Source organism: Netta rufina, assembly GCF_964035555.1.
Source record: "Netta rufina genome assembly, chromosome: 23".
NCBI classification, from domain to species: domain Eukaryota; kingdom Metazoa; phylum Chordata; class Aves; order Anseriformes; family Anatidae; genus Netta; species Netta rufina.
Window position 1 is genome coordinate 568,577 of NC_140147.1, and position 13,542 is coordinate 582,118.

Consider the following 13,542-nt stretch of genomic DNA (forward strand, 5'->3'; position numbering starts at 1 on the left):
CCCCAGCCCCAGGCCCCCTCCGAGCCCCCTCCGGCTGCCCCCCGGGCAGGCCCCGGCCCCCAGCAGGCCCCCACCCGTTACAGGACACAATTTGGGGCTTCACCTCTGCCCGGGGGGTTCCGGCTCCCCCCGTCACAGCCCCGCACGTCCTGAATCCATCCTGAACCCCCCCCCCGGTGCCCCCCGGCACCCCCAGGGCCAGGGCGCTCACCCCGCCCGTCCTCGCAGAGCTCCTGTGGCACCGAGCACAGCCACCCGCCTGCAGCTCCCACCATGGGGCCCGTCCCGGTGAGGGCAGCCCCCCCCCCCCCCCCCCCCGTTACCCACCTCCAGCCCAGCGGGGGTCGGTTCAGAGGCTGAGCCCCTCGCTGCTTCCCAAGCAAACGCACAGGGGCAGCACGGGATGTAAGCGCCAGCTCCCACACTGAAAATGAATCCTGCCCAGTCCCACACAGAAAACAAGATAAATTTATTCCTTCTTTCCATTAAAAGAGGCAAACAGTGCCTGCAGTAATATTTTAAAAACATTTTCAGTTCCAGAGGCAGACAAAGTCCACTCCCTCCAAATTAAAAAAGTTAAAACGTTCATCGGTGCACAGAGATTTCTCCCCAACCCCTCAAAGTTTTATTCCCGGCAGCCAGCAGAAGACGACAGCAGCAGAGGAAGAGCCCCGGGGGCTCCCCGCACCCCTGCACCACCGTGAGCTCTGTACGAGATCTACAGGACCAGCAGAGAGAAGGTGGAGAGCTACGAGTTTATTAAGATATACGATCAGAGAGCAAAGCCTCGGGACGTGATGCGCTTGCCAAAGGAGCGATGAGCAAAGGGCCACCACTGCCACCTGTCCCGGACAGCCCGGGGGCAGCCGGGGCCCTGCAGGTTCGAGGCCGCGGGGAAAGGCCCCAGGGAGCGGCTCCCCGCGGCCCCCAGCGCCCACCTGGCTGATTTCTGCCCGCTGGCCAGGAAGGGCGGCCCTCGGGCTGGGCCGGGAGGGGGGAGACTACTGGGAGCAACATAAATAGTACCGGTGGGCTAGGGGGGCAAGGGATTAATTAAAACCTTTTCATAATTTATTAGGAGGTTAAATAGTAAATAGTCTCTGGATTTCCCACTCTCAGCAGGTGCCAAGACTTCACATTTCCTCATGTCTGGAGATTCTGTACACCCTTCTTTTGACAGAAGACAAGGCCAGAAACGGGATGTCAGGGAGAAGGGAAGTGGGCTTGACACAGAGGAAGGGACAAGAATAAAAGATAAAATACTGTGCTGTCATCTTGTGCAGATCGAAGCCTCTCCCAGCAGCTGCAGCCTCCGCAGAGTTCAAGGGACCTGGGCTGTTCGGGTACCTGCTTCCCCTTCAGTGCCACTTCCCCACGAGAGGGAATTTCCCAGCTCTGCGCTGCAAACTTATCTCCGAGAGAATCTATTTTTAAAAGCTTTGATAGTCTTTGCCATCATGGGTGCAATTTCTGCAAAAGAGAAGAAAAGGAAACCAACGTTAAAGCGGACGTGAGGCGAGGAAAGCAGACGTGATGCGTGCAGCGCTGTGCCCTGACAGCTCCCGTCCTATTTTCGGGTCTCAGACCCAGGAGGGCCCACGCTGCTTTCGGCACCGCGGCAACAGAGCCTTGGTTAAACTCGCTGCTGCCTTCCCAGAGGAGCCTCACCACGCTGTCCTTATTACAGAGCTGCATGGACACAAAGCACAGGGGAACGTGCAGGCTCCTGGCCTCGCTGGGACCCTTAGGGACAGGCTGATGCAGCCATCGGGGACAAGCAGGTGAGTAAGGCAGACACGTGTGAGCATCGGCTTCCTTAGGCGCTGCCAGGACTTCTGGAGAGCCCAAAAGCAAACCCAAACCTCCACACCCTGACTCCAGCTGCTTCCCTACGCTTCTTGTGAATGAAGTTTGAAAAGGCTTCACCCTGCTCCCCCTCGTGGAGAGGGGAGGCTCCCGGCACCAACCCCCAGGCACAGCCTGCGTTTCTCTGCAGCAGCAGCAGATTCCTGCACGCCTAAGGGAGGAGCTGCAGAGACCAGGGACATCCCGTGGCTGGTACTCACTCTTCACTGGTGGCTTCCTGGGGTCGTAGGAGGGGAAGGTGCTACCTGACGACGGGACAGAATGGGCACTGCTGGTGCTGGGCCCGTCGTAGGACTGCTCCTCGCTCACACGAGCGTGGCTTTTGCCAGATGTGCAGAAGACTGGTTTTACTCTGAAACGCAGAGACAGGACATTTCAGTGGAGGTGTTCCTGGGATTTGATGCAGCCCTTCACACACCAGCCCCACTGCTGACAGCAGCACAGCTGCTGCCGCGTGGAGCCAGCACCAACCAGGACCTCAGCCCTTCCCAGCAAGAAAGAGGCTGTTACAGTCACAAGCTTACTGCAGAAGGATCCCCCAAACACACAATTTCCTTTCTTGCCAAGAGGCAGGGCTCAGGGGGAAGCTGGTAGAAGCCCAGAGGAGAAAAGGCCCCGAACAGTCAGTGCTGCTGGGAAACACTCACTTGGTCTTCTCCGGCAGAAGAGCCCCTCCGGTCCCAAACTTCTCCTGTCGTCTCCGCACGTCCCGAGGTGGCTTCACCGCGGAGTTCACAAAGGCCATTTTGGCCACTCTGCCTACAGGAGTCCAGAAGGAAACAGTGCTGAGATCCAGCCTGACACAAAGCAGGCTCTTTGGTATCTGTCTTACTGCAGCAAGCTCCCAGCACCTTTCCCCAGCTCGTCCATCCCCAAGCTCAGCTCAGAGCCTCCTCCTCAGGTCTGCACCCTTGCAGTCACACTGCCTGTGACGGGTCAGACCGAGGCCAGCTGTTCTCATTCTGTTCACCAGAACAAATTTGTCCTTGCTGTAAAACACTGCCCTGCCCACACCATGGGAGAGCTCTGGAACCTAAGCCATTAAGCAAGGGCCGCCACATGTTGAACAGGAGTTAAACAACTCCTGACTTGGACTAGATTCAAAGCAGCCATCCTGAGAGACCCTCTCCACAACACAGCCCCCCAGCAGCATTCCCAGGCACCCGGCTGTTCCCCAGGCCCTTCAGCCCCACGCCACCTTTGGGCTTGTTGGCGTGAGCGGAGCCGATGTTCCGTGCCAGCATGAGCAGCCGCTGCTCTCGTGCGTCGTGCAGGCGGAGGTACATCTCCCGCCAGGACTCAAACTCCTCTGGCTTCTCGTTCTTGAAGTCTCGGAGACAGTGATTGTGCCACAGCTGATCCGTATCCTCGATGAGAACCTGAAACACACCCACAGGTAACCCAGGATCCTTCCTGACACCTCCATTTCCCTGTCCCTGCCACCCTTCCCTCTCCCTCAGCACCACTGGAGCACCACAGCAGGCGGGGGGCTTGGGGCCAGCCCGCAGCAGATGGCAAATCTGGGAAGTTGTGACTCGAGCAGGAGAATTCACACGTTTGGAGCACGTTGTTCTTTGCCATTCTGCTACCACAGACAGAACAGAACAGCTCGTCCGCGTGTCAGCATCCCTGCCCCAGGCCAAGGCACTCACATGATTGCATTCCTCGATGCGGTACAGTTGCTCTGGGGTGCATCTCTCCAACACTGGCTCCAGCACTGAGAAAGGGACACCACCCACTTCATAGATTGCTAGAGAGAAGCAAGACGCACACAGTATTTATCCCGCTCCTTCCTTGCCAAGGAAAGGGCTCGATACCCCGACACGCAGTAGAAAAGCCAGCAGTGCTGCACGCTGCCACCCAGCACGGGGGGAGGGAAAAGGAACCGTAGGTGTGACACACACGAGGCACCGGGACTTCAGTGGGGAGCGAGGGCAGGGTGAGGAGCACAGAGCAGGAACTGTACTCACAGTCGATGTTGTTGCTGAGGACCCTGATGCACTGCTCGTGCAGAGTCATCATCTTCGGGAGGTAGGCGGTTTTGGAGCCCGAGTACACCTGCATCTTCGAATTCAGCCGTCGGCCCGTGAAGCCTGCCTCGCTCTCCTCCACTGGCGAGGACACTGCTGGAAGGAGCAAGGCTCGGAGTGAGGAAGGCACAGAGGAACGAAGCTCCCACCCCGACGAACGGCACAGGGGACGAGCCAGAGCCAGCCAGAAGCAGACTGATGGACCTAACAAGGACCGAGCCCTCCCGGAGCCCTGCCACCACTTCAGGGAGAGCGAGGCCAAAGCCCCAGGGAGGGTCAGCAAATATCTCCCTGAGGTGGTGGGGCAGGGGGAGCAGCGGAGCTCCGAAGGCCCCTCTGAGGCGTTCGACTGCTCCAGCCCAGGCTCCGGGCATCAGACAGGGCACCGGCCCCCAGCACGAGCCGAGCCCAGCTGCCACCCTCCCCCCGCCTGCAGCCCGTCCCAAACCCATTTCCTCCCACCCTACCTTTCCTTTTCGTCTGGGAGCAGGTGATGGACTCGATTGAGGGGAGAGGGCGGTAGTTGGCCTGGATCGGGGGCAGCGGGATGTCTGGCAACGTTGGCACCACATCTAAGAGGATCTGGGAGGAGAGGACGGACACGCAGTAAGCCGTGAGCGTTAGGCCCTGCCAGCGCAGCCCAGCAGGACCTGCACTCAGTTTGGTGCCCCAGGTAAGCACGGCGCTGCTCAGCCGGCTCCAGGGAGCAGCCCGGGCGGGCAGTGCTCCTGCCACATCGCTGTGACTGCCTGCGCTGCCACATGGAGCCAAAATGCAGGGTGGGAACCACCCGGAGCCCTCTGTAACAGCCTCACCTGCTGAATTCAGCACTGAAGGACTCTGACAAGAGCCCCGGTCAGATGAACAATGCAAAGGTTAAAAAAAAAAACACAACAAAAACACAGAAGAGGAAGCTGCCAAAAGCTCCTGACCCAAGCACTCGCTCACCTGTCCCGTCTCTTTCCTTCCTCCTCCCCTCCTGCAGAAGGTTCAGCAGTGGTGGAGGGGAGGGGAACCTCACGCACCGGGGGAAAAGCTGGAGCCTCTGCACTGAATGCTTGTTAGAATGAACGGCAAGGGAGGATTGTGAAATGCTGCTAAGATTAACACTTTTGGAGGAGTTTACTCCAAAAAGTTTCAAAGGTGAGTAAAAAGGCTAAGTAGGAATGGTTTTACACTCTAACCCGTGCTTCTACACACAGCCTTGGCATCCAGGAGGCAAGGAACAGACAGAAGCACGCCTTGGTTGCCAGGTTCTCACACAGGGTCAGGCTTCTAGAACCAGCTGCATTGTAACACCAATTCTCCCATTTCTTCGGACCAACAGATTTAGTTAACAAAACTGCAGCACTGACGAAGATAACACCAACTGACAGTTTTAGCCCAATGCACAGCGCTGCCCAGCACCTCGGGGGGAGATAACGAGCCCCAGACAGCAGAGGGCCGAGGACAGCCGACCCCGACCCCACCTGTGTCACTCCCCTGGGATCCTTCCCAGCCTTACCCTGTTTGGTTTAGGAGCCTCTGGTTGTTTCTTCTCTGCCTTTTTCTCACTCGTCCGTTTGTGGCTTGGGCTCTTCCGACTCGAGCTCGAGCTCTTGGTACTGGCTTTGGATCCGTTCTGTTTGCTGTGCCCTTGGTCTTTGTCCCCGGCTGGCACGGAGGGCTTGGCCACTTTCTTTTTCTTTTTCTGGGGCTGGTCATAACTGAGGTACGACTCAAAGGACATCGTGGGTTGTTCAAACTCATCCTCCACTTCCCCTTCCCCAAAACTTGAGGAAAAGCCCACAGATTTTTTGTCCGCCTCAGAGGCTTTGTGCTTCCCCTCGGAAGTTTTTAAGCTCCCAGAACCCCCCTTCTCTTTCACCCTGTTTGAGGAGTCACTCTCAGCTTTCCGTTTCTCCCGCTCCCTGCTCGATGTCTCCAGGCCCAGCTTGGATTTTTCCACCTTGCTTTTCTCGGGGTCCTGGTGCTTCCTCTTCTTCACGTGGTTGTCCGGGGACTCTTCCAGGTGCGGCTGCACGTGCAGCTTCTCCTTTTTGGAGGAGCTGCTTTCTCGGCCCTTCTCCTTCCTGGTGCCGTCCGACGTCCTCTGCTTCTCCTTGCTGCACCCCGCCACGGGGCTCTCTCGGAGCTGCTCTTTAAAGGCCGCCTTGTGCGACCTTTCCGGGCTGAAGGCAGAGGTCCTGTCCTCCAGCCGGCCGTCGAGTCGCTGCCTCTCCTTGTGAGAAGCCTTGTGCTCTTTGTTCCGACTCACGCTCCCTTTGTCGTGGGACTCCCCGGGGTTCCTCTCTCGGCCTCCCCCAAGCTTCTCCTGAAAGCCGTGGCCTTTCCCAGCCTTCTGATGAAATCCCGCAGGTTCTTCCTGCTCCTCGGAGGCGTACGGGTCTGTGTCCATGTCCTGAGGGCTCTCGCTGGGCGCAGGAGACACAGCGTGTCCATAGTCTGAGTACTCTTGATCTGAAGAGAGCACTGGGGAAGATCTGCTCCATCCCTTATCCTCCTGGCTGCTATAGTCATAAGTCTCGTGGGCCCTCTCAGGCCCCGAATACCTTTTGGACTTCTTTTCCCTGTGGTCTGGGCTATAGGACTGGCTGCAGGAGGGCTGGAAAGGCTCGGAATAGTCCTGGTCGTGTTCCTCATCCTCCCTGGGGGAAGGTTCTCGTTTTTTCCTTGAGCTGTTCCTCTCGTAGTCACGGTCTTCAGAGTCCAGGTTATTCCTAAAGGGGTGGGAGAACAAACGAGTTAGGGAAAGGTCTCAGTGTGAACAAAAAGAGCTACACCACGGACAGCAGGGCTGGAAATCTGCTCGAGGGGACTAAAATTGGGTTTGGCACTTCTGTGGCAGGAGCATTCCTGTCCCCGTCACGGCACTGCTCAGGGCTTTAGGAACTACACGTCTGGAGCAGGAGCTGGAGAAGCACTTCTATTGGGGCCAGAGACAAGCAAGGACAAACGTGCACGAGACCTCTCAGTGCCCACACAGCCCTGGCTGCCCGGTGCACGCACAGAGCACGGCCTCCAGGCACCACTGAAAGCCTGCAGGGATACCGGAGCCGCCCAAGCCACCGTGAGTAACCGGCTCTTTATCAGCCACACTGAAACGATCCCACTGCAGCTTTCAGCACAGCTTTGTCACCGCGCTGTGGCTGCTGGCCTCAGCTTTCCTTTTCCACGGGATTCGGGCACACAGCAGCCTTCTCCCAGAGCCAGCCGCTGCCCTGGGCCTGGAACTCCCTCCCCTCTCCTGGGCACGGCGAAGCGGGCAGGGAGCTGACTGCACCTCCTGCCTCAGCGAGGGCCTCTCTCGGCCTCTGCCGTTAATCTCCCCATCAAACTGCTCTCACGTGAAATTGGGGCCCTGCCTTCCCTCCGAGCTGCAGCTGCCAGAACCCAGCGCCCCGTGGCTGCCGCGGGCAGGAGCTGTACCCCGAGCCCAGGCAGAAGGGCCCGCAGAGCTCACACACTACAAGCTCTGCCAGAGCAGTTCCTAACCTCCACTGCAAAGCCTCCGCAGAGCTCACCGTGGAGCCAACCGAGCGGGCTCACCCACCTGTCTGCCTCCTGCGGGACCGGCACCAGCTTCTTCCACCTGGCCACCAGGTTCTTGGCGAAGTCTCCCACCAGCTCGTGTTTCCGCAGGCCGTTCACTGTCTTCCCCACGCCCGTCTCCTTCAGAGAGAGCCAAGACATGAATTCACCCCGGCACAACCCACCCTCACCTCCGCTGAGCGTCCTACCAAGCGCTACCTATCCCCGCGAGGCAGAACCGAGCTTCCCTGCAGGAGCAGCACAGGCACCACGCAACGCGGTACGGTTTCAGCAGACATTGTACACTTTACTACAGTTCTGTAAAGGAAACAAGTCTGCCTTAATCAAACGCTCATGACTTAGTTTAATAAGCTACCTTCCTATTTCCCATAACTGTTTGAAGGCACTGATGCTTCCAGGGGTTGGCAGCTCCTACCGGTGACCGGAGTGGCACGGAGTTAGGGACTGCTCTGCCCCCCACACCCCGATCCAGTTTTTGGGAGACCACGCGCTGCTCCCCGCGGCCCCGCACTCGCTTTGTGCCTGGCGTTGTGAGAACCCAACCAGCAGCAGCTCTGGGACCCCGCGTTGCAGCAGGAGGCTCGTGCAGCGCGCCCTGCTCCAGGAGCGCAGCTACCGGCACCCGGCAGACACGGTGAGAGCACGAGGGGTTTCACAGCTCTTACCACGAGGATATCAACCGTGATGGGCAGCTCCGACAGCCTCTTCAGACTTTTCAGCAGCTGCAGAGACAAGAAGGGAAGGGTTCGGGCTTGTCACAGAGCCACAAACTGTGATGGGAAGGGAATAAAGCCCTGCGCTGCACAGGAGCTCGTCGCACGGACCCGAGCAGCAGACGGCTGGTCCCCGGCTCCAAACTGAGCCCCCAAGGAGCTGAACACAGGGACAAACCGTAAAGAAATCGTCTCTTCACCTGGGAGAGCCTCTGAGAACCTTGGAACACCCAGGTCGGAGCCCTTCCTGCACAGAGGACGGCATCCTGGCTGGCTTACAGCACGGGGAGCAGAGGCACCACACCTCACCCCCAGAATGGTGCTGAGAGTCACATCCCTTGGCAAGGGGAGGGGGAAAGTGACACAGGTGAGACCTTCCTGGAGCTCTGCAAACTGGGGAGGATTTCCAGATGGTCTTGAAGACCTCAGGAACCCCCCCAGCTCCTTTGCAGACGCTCCCTGGGCTGGCACCACTGGCAGCCCCTCAGCTCTCAGCTGCTGCCTGTAGGCAGCCGAGCCCTTGCAGCCCCCTCCTTTCCCTTCCCCAAGCCCCAGAGCAGGACGCCAGCTCCCGTCCCGAGGCCCTGCCTGTCCCCACGATGCCCCACACGCTGGGCACGCTGCTGCTGCCTCTGCATGGGCGGCTCCGTGTCAGCGCCAAGTGCCCACACCTGCACCAGGAGTGCTCACACAGCTCGGAGCCGGCAGAACTCTCGGCCAGGCTGCAAACCTGGGGGTGCCTGAGGAAACCCGGCATTTGGTGTCCACACTGCCCGTACGGCACCGAGCTGACAGCCGTGACACTGGACCTGCCCTGGCACCAGTGCAGGAGCCCGGCCCGGCAGCACCAGGCAGGGACGGGGCTGGGAAACCCAGCGCGGGGCAAAGCTCGGCTCAATCAGCCAAAAACTGAAGCTGTGCAAACCGCGTGCAGGTACTCCCAGCTGACAGAGCTTTACCGTGGGCAGATCGGTTCCTCCCTCCAGCAGCCGCTCAGCCCCCGTTACACCGCTCACAGGGGCCGGTCCCCAACCCCCTCGCCCCCGCCACCCTCCTGCCCGTGCTGCCCCTGCTCCCCCCAACCCCGGCACCCCCCTGCTGGGGGCAGAGACCACCCCGGGGCAGCCCAGGTGCCCAGCCCCCCGGGCACCCCGTCCGAGCCACGTTGGCAGCGCCCGGTGCCGTTTTCCCAGCTCGGTGCAGTTGTTTTCCCCCACAGACCCCCAGCCCCGCACGGCACCGGGCACAGCTCCGCCAGCGCCGTGGGAGGCCGGGACCGGGCCGGGCCGGGCCCCCCCCGAGCACAGACGGGCCTGGGGGCACCGGGGGAGGCCGGGGGGCGGCCGGTTCGGCCCCGCGGCTCGCAGGGCCCCAGGGGCGGCCGCGGGGCACCGGGAGCGGGGCTCCGGGAGGGGCCCGGCAGCACCCCCGGGGCCTTCCAGGACCCCCCCCCCGCCGAGGCCCGGTCCCGCTCCGCCCGGGGCCGCCGCCTCCCGCGGCCCCCGGCCCCGGGCTCGGCCCCGCCGCCCCCCCCGGGTCATCGCCCGCCGCCCCCGGCCCCCCCCCGGCCCCCTCCCCCGGCACCTTCTTGGGCTCGGAGCTCCCCGCGAGCCGCGACTGCAGCCGGCCCACGACTTCCAGCACCGACTCCGCCATGTTGACTGCTGGCCGGGCCGCGGCGCCGGAAGCGGCTTCACCGCCCGCTCGCCACACGGCGCCTCCCGGCCGCCGCCGCCATCTTGGGTGCGGGCGGGAAGCGGAAGTGGCGTCGCGCTGCCCGGCGGCGGCGGCCATGGAGGCTGAGGGCAGAGCCGCCACGGCGCCATCTTGGGGCCTGGCGCCACGGCGGGGGCTGGCAGCGGGCGGGGAGAGCCCGGCCCCGCCCCCAACAGCGCCAGGGGGCGGGGCTCGGGGAGGGGGCGGGGCCTGGGCCCGGAGCTGCCCCCCCCGAGTCCTGCGCAGGGCCCGCGGGCAGCTCCGTGCCCCTGCTCCCTGCTCACCCCCTGCAAGGGGCTTTTACCAAATTTTCTCCTTTCTCCGTGGTTTTGTGGAGGTGTCTGAATGCCGGGAGGAGCACACGGTGCCCCCCGCTCTGTGCCCAGCCTTAACCACCCGCGGGGTGCTCGGTTACCCCGTGCGTTGGGGCTGAGGCAACTGCCAAGCTTCAGACCGGGATCTGGGAACACTCAAGAGCTGGGTGGGTTTTTTTTGTAGTCAATTTTCTCCCCTTTTACCTTTCTCGGGGCATTTCTCTGCAGTGCCCGTGCCGTAGGGCAGTACAGAGGCAGAGAGCACAACCAGTGCAGGCCCAACACCCGCTCCTCAGGGCCGGGAGCCTCCCTCAAGCACTCGGTGTCGCAGCCCCCCTCGTCCTGCTGCCCCAGTGCACGTCCCAGCAGCTTCCCAGGCCAGGGAGAGCCCCCACAAAGCACACACCAGGAGTTTGGGAGTTATAAAACTTTATTTGCTTTTTGGTAACAGGAGCTCTTCATTTGCCAGGAAGGATGATGCCGTCGTACTGCGAGGAAAGGAGAAACAACCACGTGAGGCAGGGAGAGGCACGGCCCCCCAGGGAAAAACGAGCACCAGCCTCACCCCAAGCAGGCAGCCTGGAGGTTCAGCACCCCCTGAGCTAACCGCCCCGCTGTGAGTTTCTCAGGGGGGCTTTGTTCAGAAGAACACCGACCCCCGCTCACCAGGCCAGCCAGATGAGGTGGCTCTGAGCAGAATTAACTCAGCCCCGTTCCAGCTCCTCATCTGGCAGAACCGAGCTGAGGTGTGGAGCAGAGCTCAGCAGGAGCGGGCTGGGATCCCCCTCTGCAGGGCAGGACCAGTGCAGGTCGGAGCAGCATGGCTCATGAAGAGCTACCAGAGCAGCTGCTCACCCCTTCCACCTCTTCAAAAAAAAGCCACCAGCGGCCCATTTCCACAAATCTCAACCTTTTGGCATCCCCCACTCACAATCCAGGCAGGGAGAGCTGCGGGCAGCCAAACCCCAGTGCGGGTTTTATTGGGTTGCTCCATCCGAACCATTCAGCAGCGATTAACGTCCTGCCCAGAGCCTCGCTGCACCCCCTCCGCAGGGAAGGGCACAGCAGCCACGCGTTTTGCTGACACTTGCTGGGATCTCTCGGGCTGGAAGCCACGAGGCCGGGCCCTACCTTCTGCTGAAACCAGCGCATGGCTTCCTCCTTCCCGATCCTGTGCTTGGCCCCGATGTTGCCGGTTCTGCGCTTCTTGTCAGCGATGCTGAAACCAGGCCTGCCCAGCACCTGCCAGGAGAGCAGCGGCACCGTGTCATTCTGGCAGTGATTTGCTTCATTAACACAAGCACAGTGCTAGGAAGGAAGCCCAGAGCTCCCAAACCAGTGACATCTCACTCTCTGGGTCATGTTCAGGACTTAAAGCATCATCTTCCCCAGCCCCAACGTAAACTGAAGTGTGAGTAACTCCGAGCAGGCAGCTGAGCCCACGGGGGCAGCTCCTCGGCCGGACAGCCCCGCACACAGACACGGCTAACCCAACGTGCGCGGGGCAGACGCGCTGCTCCACACCCACAGGGCTCAGCTCTCCAGCAGAGGCACACGGAGCAGTGCAGAGCAGGGAACAGCTCCGCGGGGCAGAGCAGGAGGAGAGCTCAACGTGCCAGCCACTGCTGTCTGCCCCCCACCACCTCGTGAACTGGGGAGCAGCGCAGGCACAGCCCCGTCCTTCAGCCTCGAAGTCCCCTCCCGCAGTCCCCACACTGCTGCTTTTCCCTTCCTAACCTCCTGGCAGCTTTCCCTGTATTTATCTCAGGAGACACCACGGATCGGGGGTCTCACAGCAGCCCCATGAGCCCCAGCTGAGGCACAGCTTTTGTTGACACCTTTCCACCTTCCAGCAGTGTTAACAAGAGCCAACTGCCAGCCTAGGTTCCTTCAGCAGCTTTCACACAAACCCGGAGAACACAAAGTGGGGGATACGCACCACGTAGAAGTCCAAGCCGTAGATACCGATACTGGGATCGTATTTGATGCCCAGGTCGATGTGCTCCTGTATGCCAAAGCCAAAGTTCCCAGTGTCTGAGAAGTTGTTTTTTCTCAACTCATATTCTCGCACCTGAAACACGGGTTACCGGTCAGCATTTTGTTATCGACTGCAGACACAAGTCCTGCGTGTTCTAACTGCTACCAGACCCACAGCTTGCTTACATGCTGTTAAGCTTTCACCCCCAAAATTTTTATCCCACAGCCTGCTCAGGAAGCACAGCAGCAAAGACAAAATCTCCACAGATAACAGCAACTGCACCAACCCGCTCTTAAATAAGGAAGGAACAGCAGCCAAGCAGAGAACCAAGGCAAACACAGCAGCCTGGGGATCAGAGATGCCACCCCAACCCTTAAATCCATGACTGACCCGTAACTAGGCCAGCTGCAGCATTTCAAAGCCTCTTTTCAGCCGATAACGGTTTAAGTTTTGTTCTTTCACAAGCCAAAGACCCGGCCCCACTGCTCACCTTTAACCCCTTCTCCAGAATCTCCTCTGCTTTGGCCCCACGAACCGTGCAATGAACGGCAATCTTCTCGTTCCTCCTGATGCCGAAGGACCTGACGGTGTACCGCGCTGCGGGCAGCAACAACGACACTCAGAGGCTGCTCCGAGAATCCCCTCCTGGGGACTCGGAGCTGGCTCACAGGCACCTGGGAAATCATTGAGAAGCAAAAAGCCCCGCGACAACGGGAAATCCTGTGCGACGGGGCCAGAGCTGCAGCCACCCCCAGCCTGACGGGCACAGCCCCCAGCTGCCTGGCCCCCAGCTCACCCCGGCAGGCTGAGGAGCACCGAGGAGCAGCCCCGGGGGCCCGGAGCAGCCCCCCCCCGGTGCTCGCTCACCCTTGGAGAAGACGGGGGTCTGCCCGGTCAGCTGCTCCAGCACCTTGGCGGCGCGGGTGAGGCGGTCGCCGCTCTCCCCGACGCAGATGTTGAGGCACAGCTTGCGGATGCGCAGCTCGCGCATGGGGTTCTCCTTCTCACCCTGGTCTTGCTACGGAGAAACGGCGGCGGGGTCAGGCCGGGCACAGGCACCGGGCACCGGGCACAGGGCCCGGCCGCTCCCCGCCCCCGCGGCCTACCCATGGCGGCCGGCCCCGCGGGGCTCCCCGCCGGCCCCTTCCCTTCCCGCTCCCTCCCCGCGGCTCCCCCCGCTCCCTCCCGTCGGGCGGCGGCGCGGAGAGGCCCCGCCGAGGGCGGATGGCGGCGGATGGCGGCTGCAGGCCCGGCCCGGCCCGCGGCGGCCGCTACTCACCGCCATGGCGGAGGCGGGGAAGAGGCGGGCCCCGCCCCGCCGCGGGGCCTTATGGGGCGGCAGCGCCCCCTGGCGGCCGGAGGCCGGCCCCGCC

General features: G+C 61.4%; 2 protein-coding genes across 3 annotated transcripts; both read right to left on the reverse strand.

Annotated features, from left to right (window-relative positions):
* Positions 1 to 445: 445 nt before the first annotated feature.
* ELOA (elongin A) lies at positions 446 to 9,890 on the reverse strand. Of its 2 annotated transcripts, none has more exons than XM_084300616.1 (11): positions 9,746 to 9,890; positions 8,114 to 8,170; positions 7,450 to 7,568; positions 5,401 to 6,616; positions 4,364 to 4,478; positions 3,837 to 3,989; positions 3,519 to 3,616; positions 3,065 to 3,245; positions 2,514 to 2,625; positions 2,067 to 2,218; positions 446 to 1,470 (listed from the first exon to the last, which is right to left on the reverse strand). In XM_084300616.1, exons 1-11 carry the CDS (start codon positions 9,815 to 9,817, stop codon positions 1,409 to 1,411), a joined length of 2,337 nt encoding a protein of 778 aa, XP_084156742.1. In that variant the 5' UTR covers positions 9,818 to 9,890; the 3' UTR covers positions 446 to 1,408. The 2 variants fall into 2 exon arrangements, with proteins under 2 accessions (XP_084156742.1, XP_084156741.1); XM_084300615.1 differs by having other exon boundaries at positions 3,837 to 3,992.
* Positions 9,891 to 10,603: 713 nt separating this feature from the next.
* Positions 10,604 to 13,494, reverse strand: RPL11 (ribosomal protein L11). Its single transcript, XM_084300845.1, has 6 exons — positions 13,449 to 13,494; positions 13,037 to 13,187; positions 12,660 to 12,766; positions 12,131 to 12,262; positions 11,323 to 11,433; positions 10,604 to 10,679 (listed from the first exon to the last, which is right to left on the reverse strand). Exons 1-6 carry the CDS (start codon positions 13,452 to 13,454, stop codon positions 10,650 to 10,652), a joined length of 537 nt encoding a protein of 178 aa, XP_084156971.1. The 5' UTR covers positions 13,455 to 13,494; the 3' UTR covers positions 10,604 to 10,649.
* Positions 13,495 to 13,542: the final 48 nt, after the last annotated feature.

Bases quoted from the DNA above. Each gene is read 5' to 3' on its own strand.
- ELOA (XM_084300615.1), bottom strand. From the start codon at position 9,817: ATGGCGGAGTCGGTGCTGGAAGTCGTGGGCCGGCTGCAGTCGCGGCTC. The intron at 4,479-5,400 runs GTAAGGCTGGGA...CTCTCCTCCCAG, and splicing joins AGGCTCCTAAACCAAACAGG to ATCCTCTTAGATGTGGTGCC. The intron at 3,993-4,363 runs GTAGGGTGGGAG...TGCTCCTTCCAG, and splicing joins CTCCCAGACGAAAAGGAAAG to CAGTGTCCTCGCCAGTGGAG.
- RPL11 (XM_084300845.1), bottom strand. The intron at 12,263-12,659 runs GTGAGCAGTGGG...CCCGTGTTTCAG, and splicing joins TTCTGGAGAAGGGGTTAAAG to GTGCGAGAATATGAGTTGAG. The intron at 11,434-12,130 runs GTGCGTATCCCC...CTCTCCTGGCAG, and splicing joins ACGGCTTGGACTTCTACGTG to GTGCTGGGCAGGCCTGGTTT.